The sequence below is a fragment of the Mastacembelus armatus genome, chromosome 1 (assembly GCF_900324485.2).
Source record: "Mastacembelus armatus chromosome 1, fMasArm1.2, whole genome shotgun sequence".
Lineage (NCBI taxonomy): Eukaryota > Metazoa > Chordata > Actinopteri > Synbranchiformes > Mastacembelidae > Mastacembelus > Mastacembelus armatus.
In genome coordinates this window covers 11,539,062-11,556,509 of record NC_046633.1, presented here as the reverse complement: position 1 = coordinate 11,556,509, position 17,448 = coordinate 11,539,062, and the positions used below count along the sequence as shown (strand labels likewise).

Sequence of the window (17,448 nt, the reverse complement as noted above, 5' to 3'; positions counted from 1 at the left end):
TATGGTGCTTCTACCAGGATGGTCCTGCTTGCATAGCATTACCTTGCTGGTTCCAAAAAAGCAACATGGCAATGTCCATAACGGCTGAAAATGGTGACTGAATTGGCTTCATTCTCATAGTACGTAACACTATGGGTGACGTCACACTGTATAGGTCCACCCCCTAGTCACCGTCAATGGTCTGATCCCAGTCTAAGTTGCTGTAACTGATGGAGTGCAGAGCTTGGGTACCGTTTACCCAGGGCCTACTGCAGGGAGGGGCCCTCAAAAAGCCTGAAATGAAAAGAGATACTGATTAAGTAAGCAAGGGGGCCCACCAAGAGGGTTTATATATAAAGCCCAGAATTTCGTGCTGCGCCCCTGTTCACAGCTGACATTGGTGGGCATAGAGCTACGAACAGAAGGTACAGGCATAGGGGAGACAGGGCTGCTGCTGCTGCTGCTGCTGCTGCTGCTGCTGCTGCTGCTACTGCTGCTGGGGCTCTAGTGAGCCAAGATCCTGCTTCTGACTCCTGGAGGCCTGATAAATGTGGTTCTGACTGGAAATGTCAGTACCGTCCATCTGCCCAACTCCGACTCCACTTCGCTGTTTCCATGGCAACAGGGTGGTGTTTAAAGGTAGAGATGTGATTACTTTCAACTACTTCACTGGGGTACTCACTAATCTAAATACCTAGCAGCACCTGTAGCAGCATACTGTGACCTTAAACTGCTGAGAGGTGTCACTTTCTGTGCTCTGTCCTTTCTGTCCTGTCCAGTATTATTCTAAGTAATATTCAAATTTTTCTGAGAACACCCCCGAGATGTCCATCAAGCATGTCTGTATGAGTTGATCATTATGACATTGCATGTAGATACAGGGATCACCCGGTCCACATTGCACTGCACTGATATTCTGCATAAACTAGAGGCAGTGGATGAATGATGAGTTTTCCTGATAAAGGTTCTAGTGTGCACAAAATGTTTTTTCTCCATAGTTTCAGTCTCACTGCTCTCCTGCCAGTCCATTAGTGCTTGAGAAGGATAGAGTTGTTCTGGGGTGTAACCTGGTAAGCCCACAACAAAAAACCCAATTTGAAAAAAATGATTGCTCAATGTAAGGTTTACAGGTGTATCTTAATAAATTAGAATATCATCAAAAAGTTGATTTATTTCTGTAATTGAATTCAAAAGGTGAAACTCATATATAGATTCATTACACACAGACTGATATATTTCAAGTGTTTCTTTTAATTTTGATTGTTTTAACTTACAGCTCATGAAAACCCCAAATTCAATATCTCAGAAAATTAGATGACTTAAGAGCAACAAAAAAAAAAAAAGGATTTTTAACATAGAAATGTTGGACTACTGAAAAGTATGACCATGTACAACATTCAATACTTGGTCCGGGCTCCTTTTGCATGAATTACTGCAACAATGAGATGTGGCACGGAGGCGATCAGTCTGTGGCACATCTGAGATGTTATGGAAGCCCAGGTTGCTCTGTCAGTGGCCTTCAGCTCTTCTGCATTGTTGGGTCTGGTGTCTCGCAACTTTTTGACGATATTCTAATTTATTGAGTTGCACCTGTATGTACATCAACTTAAAGAAGAATGTTTCAGTGATAACATTTAATAATTCTCAACATCCACACATACATTTTTGCTGTTGATTGAGGAGAGAGAGAGAGAGAGAGCAGGAGAATGTACACATCAATGTGCACTATACAGGCTGACAATGTGAAACGCCTTCAGTACTATTTGGAGAGCCAGGGTATGGTGTTGCTTAGTGCAGGATGACATGATTTAATATTTGGAAAACCTCGGAAGAAAAAAACAGATGGATACCTTGCACTTCATCCATATTTTCCTCTTTGCTCTCAGGACTGCTTGTGTTTTCTAGACATCTCTGGCCCTAGGAAAAAAGGGAGGTGTTTAGTTGACACAAAAACCCACAAAGCTTGACAGTAAGAATTATTATCTGTAGCAGGAGGTATTGCATTTATGTGTTAGATAAACACTCAATATAATTTATCACTTATTCACTGTCAGTGTTTTTCTCAACTGCAGCAGAGAACTCACTACTGCTTACTATGACTAAAACAGTAATCCATAACTACAATGAAACCATACACTCACACTACTTGAAAATATGATTTATTAGCATATTTATACTTTATGTCTACATGAGCACAATGATGTTTATTGCTTTTTTGCATATCTTTGATTTAAAAAATAGATTTAAATAGATGTGCAGTGGCATGTGTAAAACAACAATGAATTTGAGAGAAAGAGTGACAGGAGCTTTAAAGTGTAAAAGCTCAGTGATGCTTCACTTTTGAAGTTGTTCACTGCACTGGGAGTGCGCTCCAACAGCTCACATACATGGTCTACATACTGTCTTTCTTTAGAAGTGCAGCATACATTTATCATCACAGCAGTGTTCATAACTGGGTTAGTGAGCTAAAGACAGTCCCATTAGAAAACCAAAGATGTAATGATATGACAAAACTTATAATCTCTATTAATTAGATGCAAAATAAAACTCTGAAAAACACCTGATTCCAATATCCTCACTGCACTGAAAACACTCTCTTTAAGATATACAATTAAAATATGCTGCTATTATAAGTCTGTCAATTTGATTACATTATCAGTCATTGTAAGCCCCATGTTTTTTTTTCCTAACATTGCTCAGGCCAGTCTGCTGGGATTAATGGTAATGATACTGATATATTGACATATTAATATATATTAGTGATGTTCTTTTGTTGCCTTTTAGGTCCTATCTGAATTATTCTCTTCACATAAGAGTGATTTTATTAAAACTTTCCCAATTTAATGATATAGAGGGAGGAAATGAAGACAAAGTATTCAAGAGACACTCACTCTCTTCTCTGTCAATCTTCTGATATCTTCTCATTTCATTTACATTTCAGAAACGTAGCTTATAAAGTCCATAAATGCACCTGCAGAGAAATCTGGGCACTTTTTAATTCCTGTTAGCCAACAAGCTAAGGCCAATGTGTAAAATTGCCACAGCATGTCTGAGAGGACCCTTGTGCTTGTGAGAGCAGAGAATTTAGATTAACTTTTAGCTGTGATCGGCTGTTTTGTTTTTTTGTCAAGGACAATGAGAATGAGAGTTTTTTTTAGGTTGTTTAGGTGTTTCCCTGCAGATAGAGGTGTAGTGGATTGTCACAGCCACATGAACTCAACAAAATGTAACCTACTTCTTACCTGGACTCCACCCACAGACTAACATTGCTTGGAATACAGGAAATATAAGACATAATATAACTTTGCCAATCTATGAATGATTTTTCATGAACAAAGGACAATAAAACACCTGTTTTTAACTCCATGCCCTAAGGGCAACTGGATTCCCCTTTTTCTCAAAACATTGACGAAATCATCCAAAAAGCAAGGTGCTTTTAACTAACCAGAACTGACCTGCTTTGTCCATTATGGAGCTTTTCTTCTATGAGAAAAGGACACAAGTCACACTGCATTTGAAACACAGAGAAGGTAAGGCTAGAGTTAAGTTACCTGATTGTGTGTTATTTTGATGCTAAATTAAATTAATGTAAATGCTAAATGTTGAATGCTGGGTAAGGTGTTGCTTGTGTTTCCACTCTGTTTAGTTTGGCCTATATGCTTTGGAAATACTGTGTATGCCTCGTTCACTGTTAATATAGACTTGCATGGATCTGCCTCTCGTTCAACTAAACCAAACCAGCAGACATATGCATCTTTAAATGCCTGCCCTCTCTCTTTTCAGAGTTTCTATAATTCATGCCATCTCACACGTAAAGACTAGTCTGGTAATCTGGTACTGCTTGATGAACATATCAAATTAACCATTCAGGGCAATTACATCGCATTATTCTCTATATAGTAGTTGTTACTACCCACACTGAATTCAGACTGCATACATTTCAAATAAAACTGTGAACATCTGGATGATGAAACAAATTTAAGAAGCAGCTACGCTGAACTACAGAGGTGTTGTGCATTTATACTGTACTGCTACTATTCTGTGTTTCTAATAAATAATGAGAAGTTTTCAAAAATAAGCCTCAGAATTGAAAAGTGACATAAAAAAGCCTTGACTAGTCCTCTTCATGGAATCTTAATTCCAAAAATATTGTACGGCGATCTGGTCCTGATGTTTAGTGTTGGATCTTTTGGTGCCTCTTGAGGTTGCTTGGGTGGGAGAAGCATCGGTTGCAGATGGAGCAGCTGAATGGCCTCTCTCCGGTGTGAACGTTGTGGTGAATATCCAGCTGGCTCTGGCACACAAAGCTCTTACCACACAACGAGCAAGCGTAGGGCTTCTCCCTGGTGTGTCTGGCCATATGTTTCTGCAGGTCAGACTCCAGAAAAAAGCGCTTGGTGCAGCTGGTGCAGCCGTATGGACGCTCCATGGTGACAGCATGGTAGAAATCCAGGTGGAAGCTACAGGATTTTTGTTGGCTGTAGCCAGGGACAGGCACAGGGCACTGCAGAGCCAGGCTAGGTGCATCACTGGAGGAATTGATGCTGGCGGTGGTTCCACCACCAGATGTTCCTGGAAGGTCATCACAAGGGAGAACAGACCCTGCCTGAGCTGACCTGAGTCCTGCCGATTCCCACCCTTGTTCATTTTTGTCCCTCCCTCTGTGTGCTTCTCTGTTTGTCTGGACTACATGTGACCACTCCTCTCCCTCTTCATTTGATGCCTCACCTCCATCAATAACTATCACCCCTGACAGGGAGGACTTGGACGTGTCTAATGAAGCCCCATTATCTTTGTCACCATCCATGAGATTATGTAAAGAAGTTGGCATGATATTCCTGCATGGTGTGAAATCAGCATCTGAGTTCAGATGCTGACTGTTCCCAACTCTGACATCAATGCCTGTCAGCTGAGAGCTATAGCAGGTGTTGCTGCTGCTATCAGTTTCAGTTGGCCTGCAGACAGCAAAGGTGGCGATGTCAGATCCACTGACCTCCATTTCGTTGCAGTGTCTGCCCTGCTGGCTGTCGCTGTTAGTCTTCAGAGTAGCAGGGAGCAACGTTGTAGTGTCAGTGTCCCCTCCAGTGTGGATGCAGGCATCTACCGATGCTTTGTGGTTGCTGCCGCTGGTCTTCATCGCTCCCTCCACCTTCACGATTAGTAGCTCCCCATCCTCCTCAGGATCTGCTGACTGAGAGTACAAAGTGAATCAAAATGACTGCTTTTGTAAGTGCCACAACAGTTCCATTAGAGCTCAAACAAATGATTAATCAAGTTTGTCAAACAGAAAAATAATTAGCAATTGTTTTGAACAGATCAACTGCAAAGCAAAGGCAAAAAGAGTGAATCAAATATTCGCTGGTTCCATCATTTCAATTTAGCTCTTTGTCATATGTCTTTGTAAGTGATTATCCTTTGAGTTTTGAACTTTTGATCAAACAAAAGTTGTAATGGGGATTTCTGACACATTTAATCCAACCACATATCTATACTATTTAACGTTTCAAGGATTGAGGGGGCTGAAGCCAACCCCATATGTCACAGAGGTGACACATAGAGACAGAAATTCGAGAATCACTAAATAACCTGACCCCAAACTGCATATGTTTGGAAACCGGAGCACCTATAAAAAAAAGTAGAAAGAAAGTATTCAGACCCCCTTAAAGTCACTGAAAAAGCTTCAAGGCATCTTTATGAACAGTTTCATATAAATATGGTTAAGTTACAGTTAGTGATGTAAGAAATGTTTAGCAGCCGTTGTAGTAATTATGGCATAGTCGCTTCCTAGTTTGTGGTGTTTTAATTGCTGCTGGCATGAGCCCAATTCTAATATTGTGTAATGTCAGTTTTTATCATTAATATTAAGATGATATAAATCTGTTATGAAGTGTACTCTTGAACCGTGTTTTCCACTAAATCTATCTTCACTTAGATAGCCTCACAGAGCAGAAAAATGTTAATTGTCATAGACACAAAGTCTTGTTCAACTATTAAAAACTAGTGTCAGAACATCCCTACGGCTTTCTGATTAAGACCCTGGTACAATTTAAACTGGACACCACTGTTATCTATCTGTCTGTCTCCCTCATTTCCTGTCATCACTCTACTATCCCTGTCTGGGCACTGTATGGCCTCAACAACTATTACAAAGGACATGTAAGATGGATGCAATCTGGTACTCTCTCAAGTCGAATATTTTTAGTATACGTACAGGCGGGCCTGGAATTAGTACACTTTAGAGTAGCTACCTCGGTTTTGGTCGTGGTGACGACCTCCTGATCAGGATCCTGGTCCAGGATGATAGGCTGACTCTTCTGCACAGAATGAGGAGCCCCCACATCTGGGCTCAGAAACCTGGTCCTACCATGTAGAGAGGGGCCTGATAAAATATTATGAAACATTTATCTGCATATTGTTAGAAACAACAAAATCATACATGTTACTAGTAAGGCACACTGCAAAATTTTGCACAGTATAACCGTTACTCTAATTCTTGTGTCGACACATTGAGTTTACAACAATACATTTCACATTCTGTCTCCCTAAACGGGTAGAACAAGGTACAACTGCTGTGACGTATGAGTTGTTCCAAAACTGATAAGAAATTATTTATTATTTCACTTCAGATGTTATCAAAGAAAAAAAAGAAGAAAACCAAGATGACATCACAGAAGGCTGCCTTAGTTGTGTGCTGTTGTTTTTATCTGTTTTTTGGGGTTTTCTGCAACCAATCTTAGATCACAGTCAATAGAGAAGAGCTTTTAAACATTGGGCAACTGTCTCCTCTCCTCTCTTTGCCTCTTCCTTCCCCAGAACCCGAGCTTCTGCCTCCACCACTGCCCGGGTCGCAGCACACTTGGCTTGCGCGACCTCTCAGCTGCCTCAGAAGTCCCACAAGCCAACCAAGCTTGATAGGATTCCTTCTGTTTAACGGTATCCCTTACTTCCATTCTCCACCACCGGGTTCAAGGGTTGCCAACACAACTGGCACCAGAGTCCTTACGACCACAGCTCCGAGCGGCCGTGTCAACAATGGAGGTGGAGAACATGGTTCACTCAGACTCAATGTCCCCAACCTCCCTCGGGATCTACACAGGGAGTCAAGGAGGTTACCATGAGAAGCAAAAGAAGCAAAAAGAGTTAGGCTAGGCCTTGACTACAGGCACTAGCCAATACTGCAGCTACCAGCTCAGCTGCCAGTGTCACCAGTTGCCAGTGTCTGGTTACTCTCCTTCCTAAGCCTCTCTTAAGTGCCCTACAGAAGGCTTTATATACTGGTAGCCCCTCCTTCGAGAGCAAACCAACTGATACCAATCATGTGACCCCTCTGATTCACCAACTGGCTGCAGAGTGTATCCTCCCTGGAAGACATTTGATGTGTTTCTTAATTTCCTGGGGATAGATGAAAAGTCAGCCTGGTAGATTGAGGATAAGTTATGTCTGAGCCCCCAAACCCTGTTAAAGGGTTGAACATGTATAGTTTCTCTGACTCCTCTCTCAAACCACTTATCTTCTCTGTCCAAATTATGTACATCACTGTCTTCAAATGAGTGTCCTGTTTCTTTTAAATGGAGGTGCACAGCTGACTGTGGTCCTGAGGAGCTGCTCCTCCTGTGCTGGGCCATCCTCCTGTTAAGTGGCTGGTTCACCCCAAATACAAACACAAAAATGAGTAATGTAATGTATCCCGTCCAGTGTAGGAAAGAATGCTCAGAACTATACATTAGAGAAACCAAACAACCACTTACTGCTGAAGGTTATAAAATCATAGAAGAAATACTCAGCACACTGGGTCCTTTCAATCAAGCTACAATGGAGCTGCCTGAGGAAGAAAAGAGTCAATGCTGCACCATGCACTTCAGCATAATGCCTCAAATCTAACCACACAAACTGCAACACCTCATTGAAAACCTCCAAAGAAGAATCACAGATACTCTGCAGTCTGGAATCATTAAGTGTGATGACACTTGCAACACTGCTGGACCCCAGATACAAAAGTCTGGGCTTTCTAATTTCATCTAAAGCCAGTGACGCAGTAAAAAGTCTAAAGGCAAAATGTGCTGCCGAAATGAGGAGCCCTTTGCCTACCCCATCAGCTGCTATCGGAACAACATCGGAAGAAGCACAGACTGGACCTTCATCACAACATTTACCATCAGCACACAACTCAGACATGTAATGTAATTGTTGTTTATGTTTATTTTGGCATTTTCTTGCAAGTCATGTCACGTGATTTGTAATTAATGACTAACAAAGACATATTGTGTTTTCTTAGTATAACAACCTGCGGCAGCAGCTGGATATGGAAGTAGCAGAATGACTTGCAAGGCAACTGCAGATGCCATCACTGAAGTCCAGCGATATTCTTCAGAGAGCAACATATCCGGAATACAGGATCCTTTACAATACGGGCAGAATCACAAACACACTTATCCGCACCTCTACAAACTTGCTTTAAAATATCTTTATGTACACTTCTCTTTCATTCAGTTAGCACTTTATTATCAGCTGGTTATATAAACAGGACCATTCGTCATTCATTTGGTGTCCAAATGTTAGAATGACTGAGCCTAGTTCCGTCTCTCTCCACACTCTTTATTCCGGTTGCCTACAATGATTTTTGCAATCCTACAGGTGTTGCTATTAAGCGATACACCAACATAGTGTCAACATAGGGGAATGTGACACATACTCCATTAGGTGTCAGAATGTGCCACACACTCCATTAGATGTCATCTACCCATCCATCCATCAATCCATCATCTATACCTGCTTAGTCCTAACCAGGGTCACAGGGATCTGCTGGAGCCTATCCCAGCTCTCTTTGGGTGAAAGGCAGGGGTACACCCTGGACAGGTCACCAGTCCATCACAGGGCCACATAGAGACAAACAACCACACACACTCACACTCACTCCTATGGGCAATTTAGAGTCACCAGTCAACCTGACATGCATGTTTTTGGACTGTGGGGGGAAACCAGAGTACCTGGAGTAAACCCACACAAGCACAGAGAGAACATGCAAACTCTACACAGAAAGGCTGCGTTGCGAACCCAGGACCTTCTTGCTGTGAGGCAACAGTGCTAACCACTCAACCACTGTCATCTACCCATTACCATAAATAAATAAATATGTAAAAAAAATAGATGATGAAGATAAAGAGATTACAGATGAGTATCGTCTGTTCACAATAACCTACAATTTATGAATTTAGACATTGTACTGTTTCAGGGTGTGTTTATTGACAAACACGGATTAACTGTTCAAACAGAGCAGCTCTAAATCACTGACCAGTGTTACTGTCAAACCTCTCCAAACATACAACAGACTTCTATTGATAACATTAAATGTCGCGCAGTTAAGCTGTTCAGGACCGAAAGGAGAAAACACAGCTTTCTTTGTGAACGTGCTATCATTTTGATTAAATGGTCAACTGCATCTGATTTGTCCTTGTGTAGCTGCTTAAGTAAATATAACTGTGTGCACAACTAGAGAAGCACCAATTACAATTTTCTTGGCCAATTAATTACCCTGGCAGATCAACCAGACCAATTTGTGACCACGCTGATCACACAGCAAAACTAAACGTACAACGCATCCAAACATTACACTCACATGTGACCAAATGTAATAACTATCTCATTTCAAAACGACTGACATAAACAAATAAACTGATTTGCCAGCAAAATAGCGCATTTGAGGGTAAGGAGGAATTAAACATTGGGGAGGACTTTCAGGGTCCAGCCTGCTCATCTTCAACAAAAGAATACATTTAGTCTCTGTGGTGTGCATTTCCATGCATTATGTGCTGTTTGGGTAAAACTTCCGACTTCGACTTGAATAGATCGCATTAATGACTTCAAAGAATTTCAAAGTTTATTTATGACTTTGGAGCCCACGTTAATCCTGTCTCGATTCATTTGCCATGCGGACACTAGAAATACTGGCTCTTTAAAGTTGGGGTCTAGTTTTTAAATGATAACTGTCTGACATTGACACCCGAGTCTAGCGGACCTATTTTCTGGACTAGGCTCCTTACCGGCCACAGAGTCCTGGCTCTGCCGGCTGAGGAGGCTGACCCCGGGGAAGCGGCTGCTGTTGCAGCTCCCCGCTCGGTATCGAGCCATTTGCAGCTCCAGCAGTTTGATTTTTCGCCGCAGGAACTCGTTTTCCTTTTGGCTCCGGGACATTTCCAAATGAACCACCGCGTATCCGTCGTCCACAACTTTGCAAATTTCAGCGACGGCGGCGTTAGCCAGCACCTCCATGATGGAGGCGACCTGAGAATGGAGGTCCATGGCAGACATGGCCACAGGGTCCACACTCCTCTTACAATATAGAGGAAACTGGCTCTAATACTTAAGAAGACACTGACAGCGAGAAAAATAGTCCAACGCTATCTAAAATCCACCCCAACAGGGTTTAACAATTTCAACATTAAAAAACTTGGAGAACCAGGCTGCAGGATCTTTGTTGATGTGATGACTTCTTCTTCTTCTTCTTCTTTGGTTTAGCGTCGATTTGCAAGTGCGAGGATCGTTATCGCCACCAGCTAACCACCGCCAGAACATAATGAGATGTGTCAATGTGTTTTTTACAAAAATATATTTCAGTGTGATGTGAGAAAAATATCTTTTGAAGGTAAGATGACTGAACGGACTTCTGTTGGACCTCCCACATCCGGAAGAAGGCGGCAGCTCAGGAAGTTTAACCTGCCACAGGAGCTGCCGGTCACCTTCTAGGAAAGGTGCCAGAAGGGAAAACAATCCTGGACAAGTCTAAAGTCAATGATATTCTAAATAAGCATTGCTCATTTTGTAGTTCTTGGTTTTGGGGGTTTTTTTCCCCAGTGTTTTTATGTTTGGTTTATACATTTTATTGTTATTTATTTCCCCATATACAAAAATGGCAGAAAGTCTTTCTATCTCTGCACATTCTGTCATTTTTGGCACCTTTCCGTTTTTATCAAATGGCACTGCATTGAGGAAGAAGGAGGGAGCACGGCTGGGCAGGCTGGGGCATTTGCAAGTGCCTCCTTTTTCTGGTTAAGGATTGCCTCGATGTCACTAGTGATCCATGCAGGGTTTATTATTAGGGAAACGCACAGACTTTGCAGGTATAACAGTGTCTCTACAGAAGTTAATGTAATCTGTGAAACAGTCGACTTGTCAGTGTCCATATTGTTCCCTTCTGCTCCCAGCAATGCGTTCCAATCTGTGCATTCAAAGCAGTCCCTTAGAGACCCAACAGCCTCAGGGGTCCATTTCCTGACTGACGGTGGATGCAGGTTGCTTCAGTACACAGGGTTTATTAAAGGTCTGCAGTAAGACCAGGTTGAGATCTCACCTGCTGAGTGGTGGTAAGGCAATATATGTATTGGCCTCTCTGGGCCTTAACCTTTAGCCTTCAGCTCATCACTTTTGTTCAGTAGAGAGTTGAAATTTCTCATGATGATGGATGGTAGGAAAGGTGTATCTCCATCTCCTAGCCTTTAGTTTAGCACCAGCTCAGCAACCACAGACAGAACTCTTCAGCTCAGCTGGAATAGGGTGACATACTCCAGATTTGCTCTGTTGTAGCAAAAGGAGGTCATCTCTTGTATATGGAATAGAACAGTAGATGTCAAAAATATGTCAAAGAGAGAGTGAAAACCTCCGACTTAGCTGCCATCTGCTCAGGGGCAAATTCTTTCGTACTGACAATGCATATATACTGTATATAAATGCATATATATATTTTACTCACAGTACAATATATATGCATTAATTTTGTGAATACATAATATATGTTACTGTCAGTAATATTAATATTGTTTTCAGGCTTTAATCTTCATCTTCTATCTGAAAAAATATAACTTCTTTTAAACGCTATCCTACCTTTTTTTATTATAAAAAGAAACCTAGTTACTTTGACATATCTCTCCAATATGATCAAATATTGCAGAATTGTCTTAATGTATAAGTAATCCAGTTAAAATAACAAAACACTATAAACTTTACAAATTTTCAAAACAAAAATAAACAGTTCCTGAGGAACACAACTTACTGTGTTTACACTTTAACATGTAATTTAAGTAGTAGCACAACTGACAAATTGATCAATGATGGAATAAAAGGTGGGATATAAGAGACTCACAGCCCTTTGTTATTTGACTTTTTCTTGTTGTTGTTGCAATCAGGCCACATACTTGTAAAAAGGTGGAAAATGAAAACACATTGATCCCTTGAATTTCAAACTTGAGTTAGTTACATATTTTCAACCACTGTGTTTTCTAACCTGGAGCCTAATTTCATGCTTCCTATATAACTATAATACTATTTTTACTATGGATCCCAGAATTCACCTTCACAACCTATAAGAAATGGCATGTCATGGGCATGTTTACACCTCAGGTAATTTTTTCAAGTACTAGCTGTAACTAGTCTTTGAAAGTTACTATGCCAAAGTTTAGTTCTATGACCATTTTTTGGTTTTTTGAATGGGACTCTGTTACACTGTGGCCAATAATACTTTATTTTCTTCACAAGCACTTTATGTCAACCCACTTTGCTGCTCCAACCACCACAAATCTGTCAACAATGGACTTCCAAGGTGACAGACTGCCCTTCATCAAAACAAACACAGTAATGCCAAGAAGACAAACTGAATCTTAGAGGAGCCTATAATAAAAGACTGTTTATATGAGTATATCACAGGTTTGATTAAACAATGTTAGTGGAAACTTTGCTAGGCTGTTTTAAACAGAACTTGTGTAAAAATTACAAAAATATTCTGAGGATCTTTGGCTTAAAGAACTGCATCTTGCTGCCGTCCATCAGTGGCACACTCTCCTGGGCTTCCATGATTGTCTTGTGGGCTTCGTCAAAGATCTCCTTTCCGATTGCGGCTTGGACTCTGTCTCGCCACGCGCTCAACTTGGGTCTCCCCTCAAATACATCGAGGCCGGAGCCCACAGGCTGTCCATAGGGCAAAAGAGAAGTCCTGTTAAATTGGCACAAGCCATCTTTTCTGCTTGTCAAATGCTACAAAGGTTTAGTATGAAGCAAATACTATTTACGTCACTGCCAATCATTTATCAAAACTACTGTTGTGGTGTAGATGCACTGGACTTCAATCTGTTTTACTACAGTCCTTGTTATCATATGCAGGAATTATAGAACTTACTAATGACTTCCTTACATTCACATTTATGAACAAAAATATATTAATCAGTACCCTCTGAATTTGGTCCATTCTGGACATGGAGAGACATCTGAGCTCACCTGCATAACCTCCACAATGGCAACCAAGTCAGCCAAAGAGATGTGATCTCCTGCAATGAACAGCTTGTCCTGGATGAACTTTTCTTCAATGAGTTTCAGGGAGCCATTCAGGTCCTCCAAGGCTGCATCCATCTTATCCTGCGGGACGTCCACTCCCAGAAGCTTGGGAATCATGAGCTACAGCACAAAGACCTCAATTTGAATTACCAGGAAGTGCACATGAAACTTAAATAATACACCAAATATTATATATATATATAATATGATGTAATATGTCAAAACACAACCATGAAAAGCAGAAAATATGAGACATATTACTTTCTGAAACAACTTGAGGAGAACCAAGATCATCAGACCTATTTTAAAAGACCACTCCATTAATTCAACACAAGATCTTCAGTTTACTTGTCATAACAAGTGTGATTCAGCATGTGAAAACCAGTTAACAGGTAGCACAGTAAAAGAAAATCCAGAAAGACCAATTTAACTAGTTTCATCAGTTTTTATTTATGTTTTATTAGTTTTTGCTTGAGACCTGCACATTAATTCTGTGGTTTCCAAACATAACACATGAAATAAACCAACAAAACAAAACAAACAGAAGTGGGGACAGGACTCTGTACAACTAGGCCACATTAAGTTAAGAGGTGCTACACTGAAGAGCTGAAGACTAATTTTCAGCCAGGGACCCTGTGTGATGTTAAGAGGCCTACAGAACATCACCAGCTACTGGAAACCATCCCTCCATGCTGGGGAGAACCAATGACTGTTGGATGACCAATGTGGATATGAGAAGTAGTCTCACATCCCTCACTCACCACACCCTAAGCTGAATTCAGACTCCTGTGTGACTGCATGTATGGAGAAACTTAGACTAAACTTAATTGATCCATAAGGAAAATTGCTTGGTCACAGTAGCTCAGTTACACACAAAACCCGATAGCAAACTAAGATAAAAAGTAACTTAGATACAAATAAAATAAGACAAATATAATACAATATTAATATACCTATATATAATATATAAGATATTGAAAAAATCTACAAGGAAAATAGAAGTAGTCTCCATGTCATTGCTGACATCATGTGAGCCCCACCTTTAAAGGGGGGCTCACATGGTGCGCTGACAATAACCTGCTCCTCAACACACACACACTCATTATGGACTTCAGGAGGGACAGAGGAGGCATGCATGACCTCATCCATATCAATGGGATGGCTGTTGAACGGGTCTCTAGCTTCAACTTCCTGGGGATCCACATCTTGGAGGACCTGTCCTGGACCTCCAACCTCTCCAGCCTGTTCAAGAAGGCTCACCAGCACCACTTCTTCTTGAGGACACTGAAGAAGAACCACCTGTCTTCAGCCATCCTGGTAAACTTCTACTGCTGCGCGATCGAGAGCATCCTTACCAGCTGTATCACAGTCTGGTATGGGAATTGCACTGCTACGAGGCGTTACGGGGCAGCTGTGACATAGGGCAAGGGAAAGGACCAAGTTGGTTGTTCTACCGGTGCATGAATGTGTGAGCGAGTGAGTGAATGGAGAAATAGTGTAAAAGTGCTTTGAGTACAAGTGTCCTTGAGTGTAGAAAAGTGCTATACAAGTATAAGACCATTTACCAAGTGTAAGGCACTGCGGTGGATGGTGAAAACTGCCCAGCACATCACAGGGACATTGCTTCAGGAGCCTTCTCACAAAGACCAATAGACTGAGGAACAGCTTTTTCCCAACCTTACTGAACTCTGCCCCCTGCTGACCCCACTGTCCCACACACCACCAAACTTTCCTCACCCCTCAATATACTCGGACCAGCAAAACTTACTTAGCTTAAGGTATCATTTGTACATATCCATTTGTAAGTAGAGTTCATAGTTTCCACTGAGACTGTACATACAATAGCACATATTCCTCTGTACATTATAATATGTTTATAGTACTCACATCTGTATATATGTTCATATATGTTCATAGCACTGCCTTACTGTACACACTGTAGATACTGCACTTTCTGCTAATTGCATTTCTGATTAGACGCTAACTGTATTTCGTTGCCTTGTACTTGTACATCTGTAATGACAAGTTGAATCTAATCTAATCTAATTTTCACTAGTCAGAATAGTAATCAAAGATATCCACAATAACATTCTTACTAGCAGAAACTGTATCTGAGGATGTCTAAAATAGTAATTGGAATAGACAGCGAGGCATGAACTGTGCAGTTCATTTCTTAATAAACAAATTATATGCAGAACATGTATGTACCATGTCCCTTAGGCCCACCCCTCATAGCCCTGCCCTCCACACCAAAACAGTGACAGAGAAGAACAAAAATTGCATTGGAAAAACACTGACATTGACTGAAATGGAGAAGGGACTGTCAATGAAAAAAATAACTTTGGCATTGAAAAAAGTATTAACACTGAAAAAAAATACGTATCTTCTAAGGTCTTGTTGATGTAAGTTTCAATAGCCTACTAAAGTTTTTTTCCAGCACAAATGCTTCAGTGTTCTTTTCGTCTCTGATACTGTTTTTAGTGCAAAGTGTTATTTTCAGTGACAAATTAGATTTTTCAGTGCCATAGTTTAAGCTTTGGCTCCATATCACAGCCCCGGCCTTTTTCCTGTCCTTTGACAAGAGAGCAGAGCTTCCAGTTGCTGTCTTAAACTATCTCCAAACTGCTGAAATGTGACTTGCTCTATAAGTGTGAAGTGAAAGCAATGTTGTTCTGAAAGTCAGTGCATGGTACTGGACAACATTCATGAGTAGAGTGGTAACTGACCTGATACCTGACAGTGGTATTGGTGCATCACAACTAATGCCCTGATGACGTTTTATAGCTGTAAAATCCTGTCTGTATTACAAACCACTGTACTGATTTTTGGCATCTGAAAACCTGAAAATCACATACACTTGATGATACTCATGAAATATAAAAAGGATTAATGCAGTTTATCTACAGTGGCAAGAAAAAGTAAGTGAACACTTGGAGTTAAAAGCTGGTCAAACCTCCTTTTGAGTGGATCTGTCCTGCACAGCGTTAAGGGGGAATCTTTTAACCATTCCTCCACTTATTTCCAAAGGGCTCACATACTTTTTCCTGCAAATGTAAAATAACTCTTCCTTAGAACAGCACTGGCCTGTTGGTTTCCCTCCAGCTGATCCCACTTGCTCACAGAGGAAGGGAAGAGTTCATACTTTCACCATCAAGAGACTACAACAATGTTAGTGAACGTACCCGCAGCCAGAATATCTTGGAACCATGCAGACGAATGGCTGTGTGCTGCCATGACAGGTACTCATTAATGAGGGCACGCCGCTGGAGGTCAGCTGGATACCAGAAGTCTGGGGTCTTAAACTTCTCTGCCAAATACAGCATGATGGCAGAACTGATAAGGCAAACACCACCAATGATCACCAATGATCACCACATGGGACACACCACTTTAACACAGGACACAAGTACCACTTAACATTTTAAATCTTTCACCTCTCAGCCAGGCAAAAGTCTCCATCACGCAGGGCTGGGACTTTTCTTATCAGTGTAATCTTCCCAAACTCTTCTCCATACTGCTCACCTGAAATCAACACACACACACACACACACGCACACCCACACACACACACGCACACCGCCTGTTTTAATCGAGAATCTTGTTTCATAGTGAAAGATTTTATCTCAAAAACTCTATTACAGTGAACGTGCTGTGGCTGTAAGGCCAGTTGAGAAAAACAGCAGCAGGCAGTAAGAAGTGACTGACTGTGCCTTGACTGTAATGGCGTTCACTGGGCATTACACTTCTCTGTCCAGCAAAGGTCCTAATTGCTATTTCGAGTAGGAGGAAAGTTAACTAGCAAATACTGCAACGGTTTTGTCTATCGTCTGTGACGTGGAAAAGGAAAAGGATAGTGTGTTTTCCTTCGTTTGGATGTGAACGTAAACTCACCATCCAGCAGAGAAAGTTTCTTGAAGTCAAAGGGGATGTTGTTCGTCTTGGCGAAGATATAAACGGAGCGGCAGGGCTGAGAAAACAGGTCCAAGTACAACTCTAACGCCATGGCTGCTTCTCACAGCAATGACGGTGCCCCTATCCCTTTTTTCTTTGTTTGTTTATTTTGGATTCTTTGCCCTCTGCCCAAAGAGTCTTTAATTTGACGAAGATAGTTCAGGTCCCTCCTACTCCGCCGAAAGTCATGTGCTCCAC

The 17,448-nt window shown here is 41.3% G+C and overlaps 2 protein-coding genes across 4 annotated transcripts; both read right to left on the bottom strand.

Annotated features, from left to right (window-relative positions):
* Nucleotides 1-146: 146 nt before the first annotated feature.
* LOC113128508 (gastrula zinc finger protein 5-1-like) lies at nt 147-10,645 on the bottom strand. 3 transcript variants are annotated; one of them, XM_026303890.1, is made up of 6 exons: nt 10,020-10,645; nt 8,264-8,377; nt 6,228-6,358; nt 4,973-5,170; nt 1,830-1,896; nt 147-273 (listed from the first exon to the last, which is right to left on the bottom strand). In XM_026303890.1, exons 1-6 carry the CDS (start codon nt 10,285-10,287, stop codon nt 164-166), a joined length of 888 nt encoding a protein of 295 aa, XP_026159675.1. In that variant the 5' UTR covers nt 10,288-10,645; the 3' UTR covers nt 147-163. The 3 variants fall into 3 exon arrangements, with proteins under 3 accessions (XP_026159675.1, XP_026159673.1, XP_026159674.1); XM_026303888.1 differs by lacking the exons at nt 147-273; nt 1,830-1,896 and having other exon boundaries at nt 2,192-5,170; XM_026303889.1 differs by lacking the exons at nt 147-273; nt 1,830-1,896; nt 8,264-8,377 and having other exon boundaries at nt 2,192-5,170.
* Nucleotides 10,646-12,469: 1,824 nt separating this feature from the next.
* On the bottom strand, nt 12,470-17,448 carry gstt1b (glutathione S-transferase theta 1b). The gene is made up of 5 exons (XM_026303904.2): nt 17,191-17,448; nt 16,734-16,821; nt 16,482-16,632; nt 13,243-13,419; nt 12,470-12,936 (listed from the first exon to the last, which is right to left on the bottom strand). The coding sequence occupies exons 1-5, from the start codon at nt 17,300-17,302 to the stop codon at nt 12,739-12,741; spliced, it is 726 nt and encodes a 241-aa protein (XP_026159689.1). The 5' UTR covers nt 17,303-17,448; the 3' UTR covers nt 12,470-12,738.

Excerpts from the sequence above, each read along its gene's own strand:
- gstt1b (XM_026303904.2), bottom strand. The coding sequence starts at position 17,302 with ATGGCGTTAGAGTTGTACTTGGACCTGTTTTCTCAGCCCTGCCGCTCC. Across the intron at positions 16,633-16,733 it reads GACTTTTGCCTGGCTGAGAG|TTCTGCCATCATGCTGTATT; the intron begins GTGAAAGATTTA and ends TTGCCTTATCAG. Across the intron at positions 13,420-16,481 it reads CCAAGATATTCTGGCTGCGG|CTCATGATTCCCAAGCTTCT; the intron begins GTACGTTCACTA and ends TTTGTGCTGTAG.
- LOC113128508 (XM_026303888.1), bottom strand. The coding sequence starts at position 10,287 with ATGTCTGCCATGGACCTCCATTCTCAGGTCGCCTCCATCATGGAGGTG. Across the intron at positions 8,378-10,019 it reads GAGCCAGGACTCTGTGGCCG|GATCCTGTATTCCGGATATG; the intron begins GTAAGGAGCCTA and ends CGTATTGTAAAG. Across the intron at positions 5,171-6,227 it reads TCACCACGACCAAAACCGAG|TCAGCAGATCCTGAGGAGGA; the intron begins GTAGCTACTCTA and ends TTGTACTCTCAG.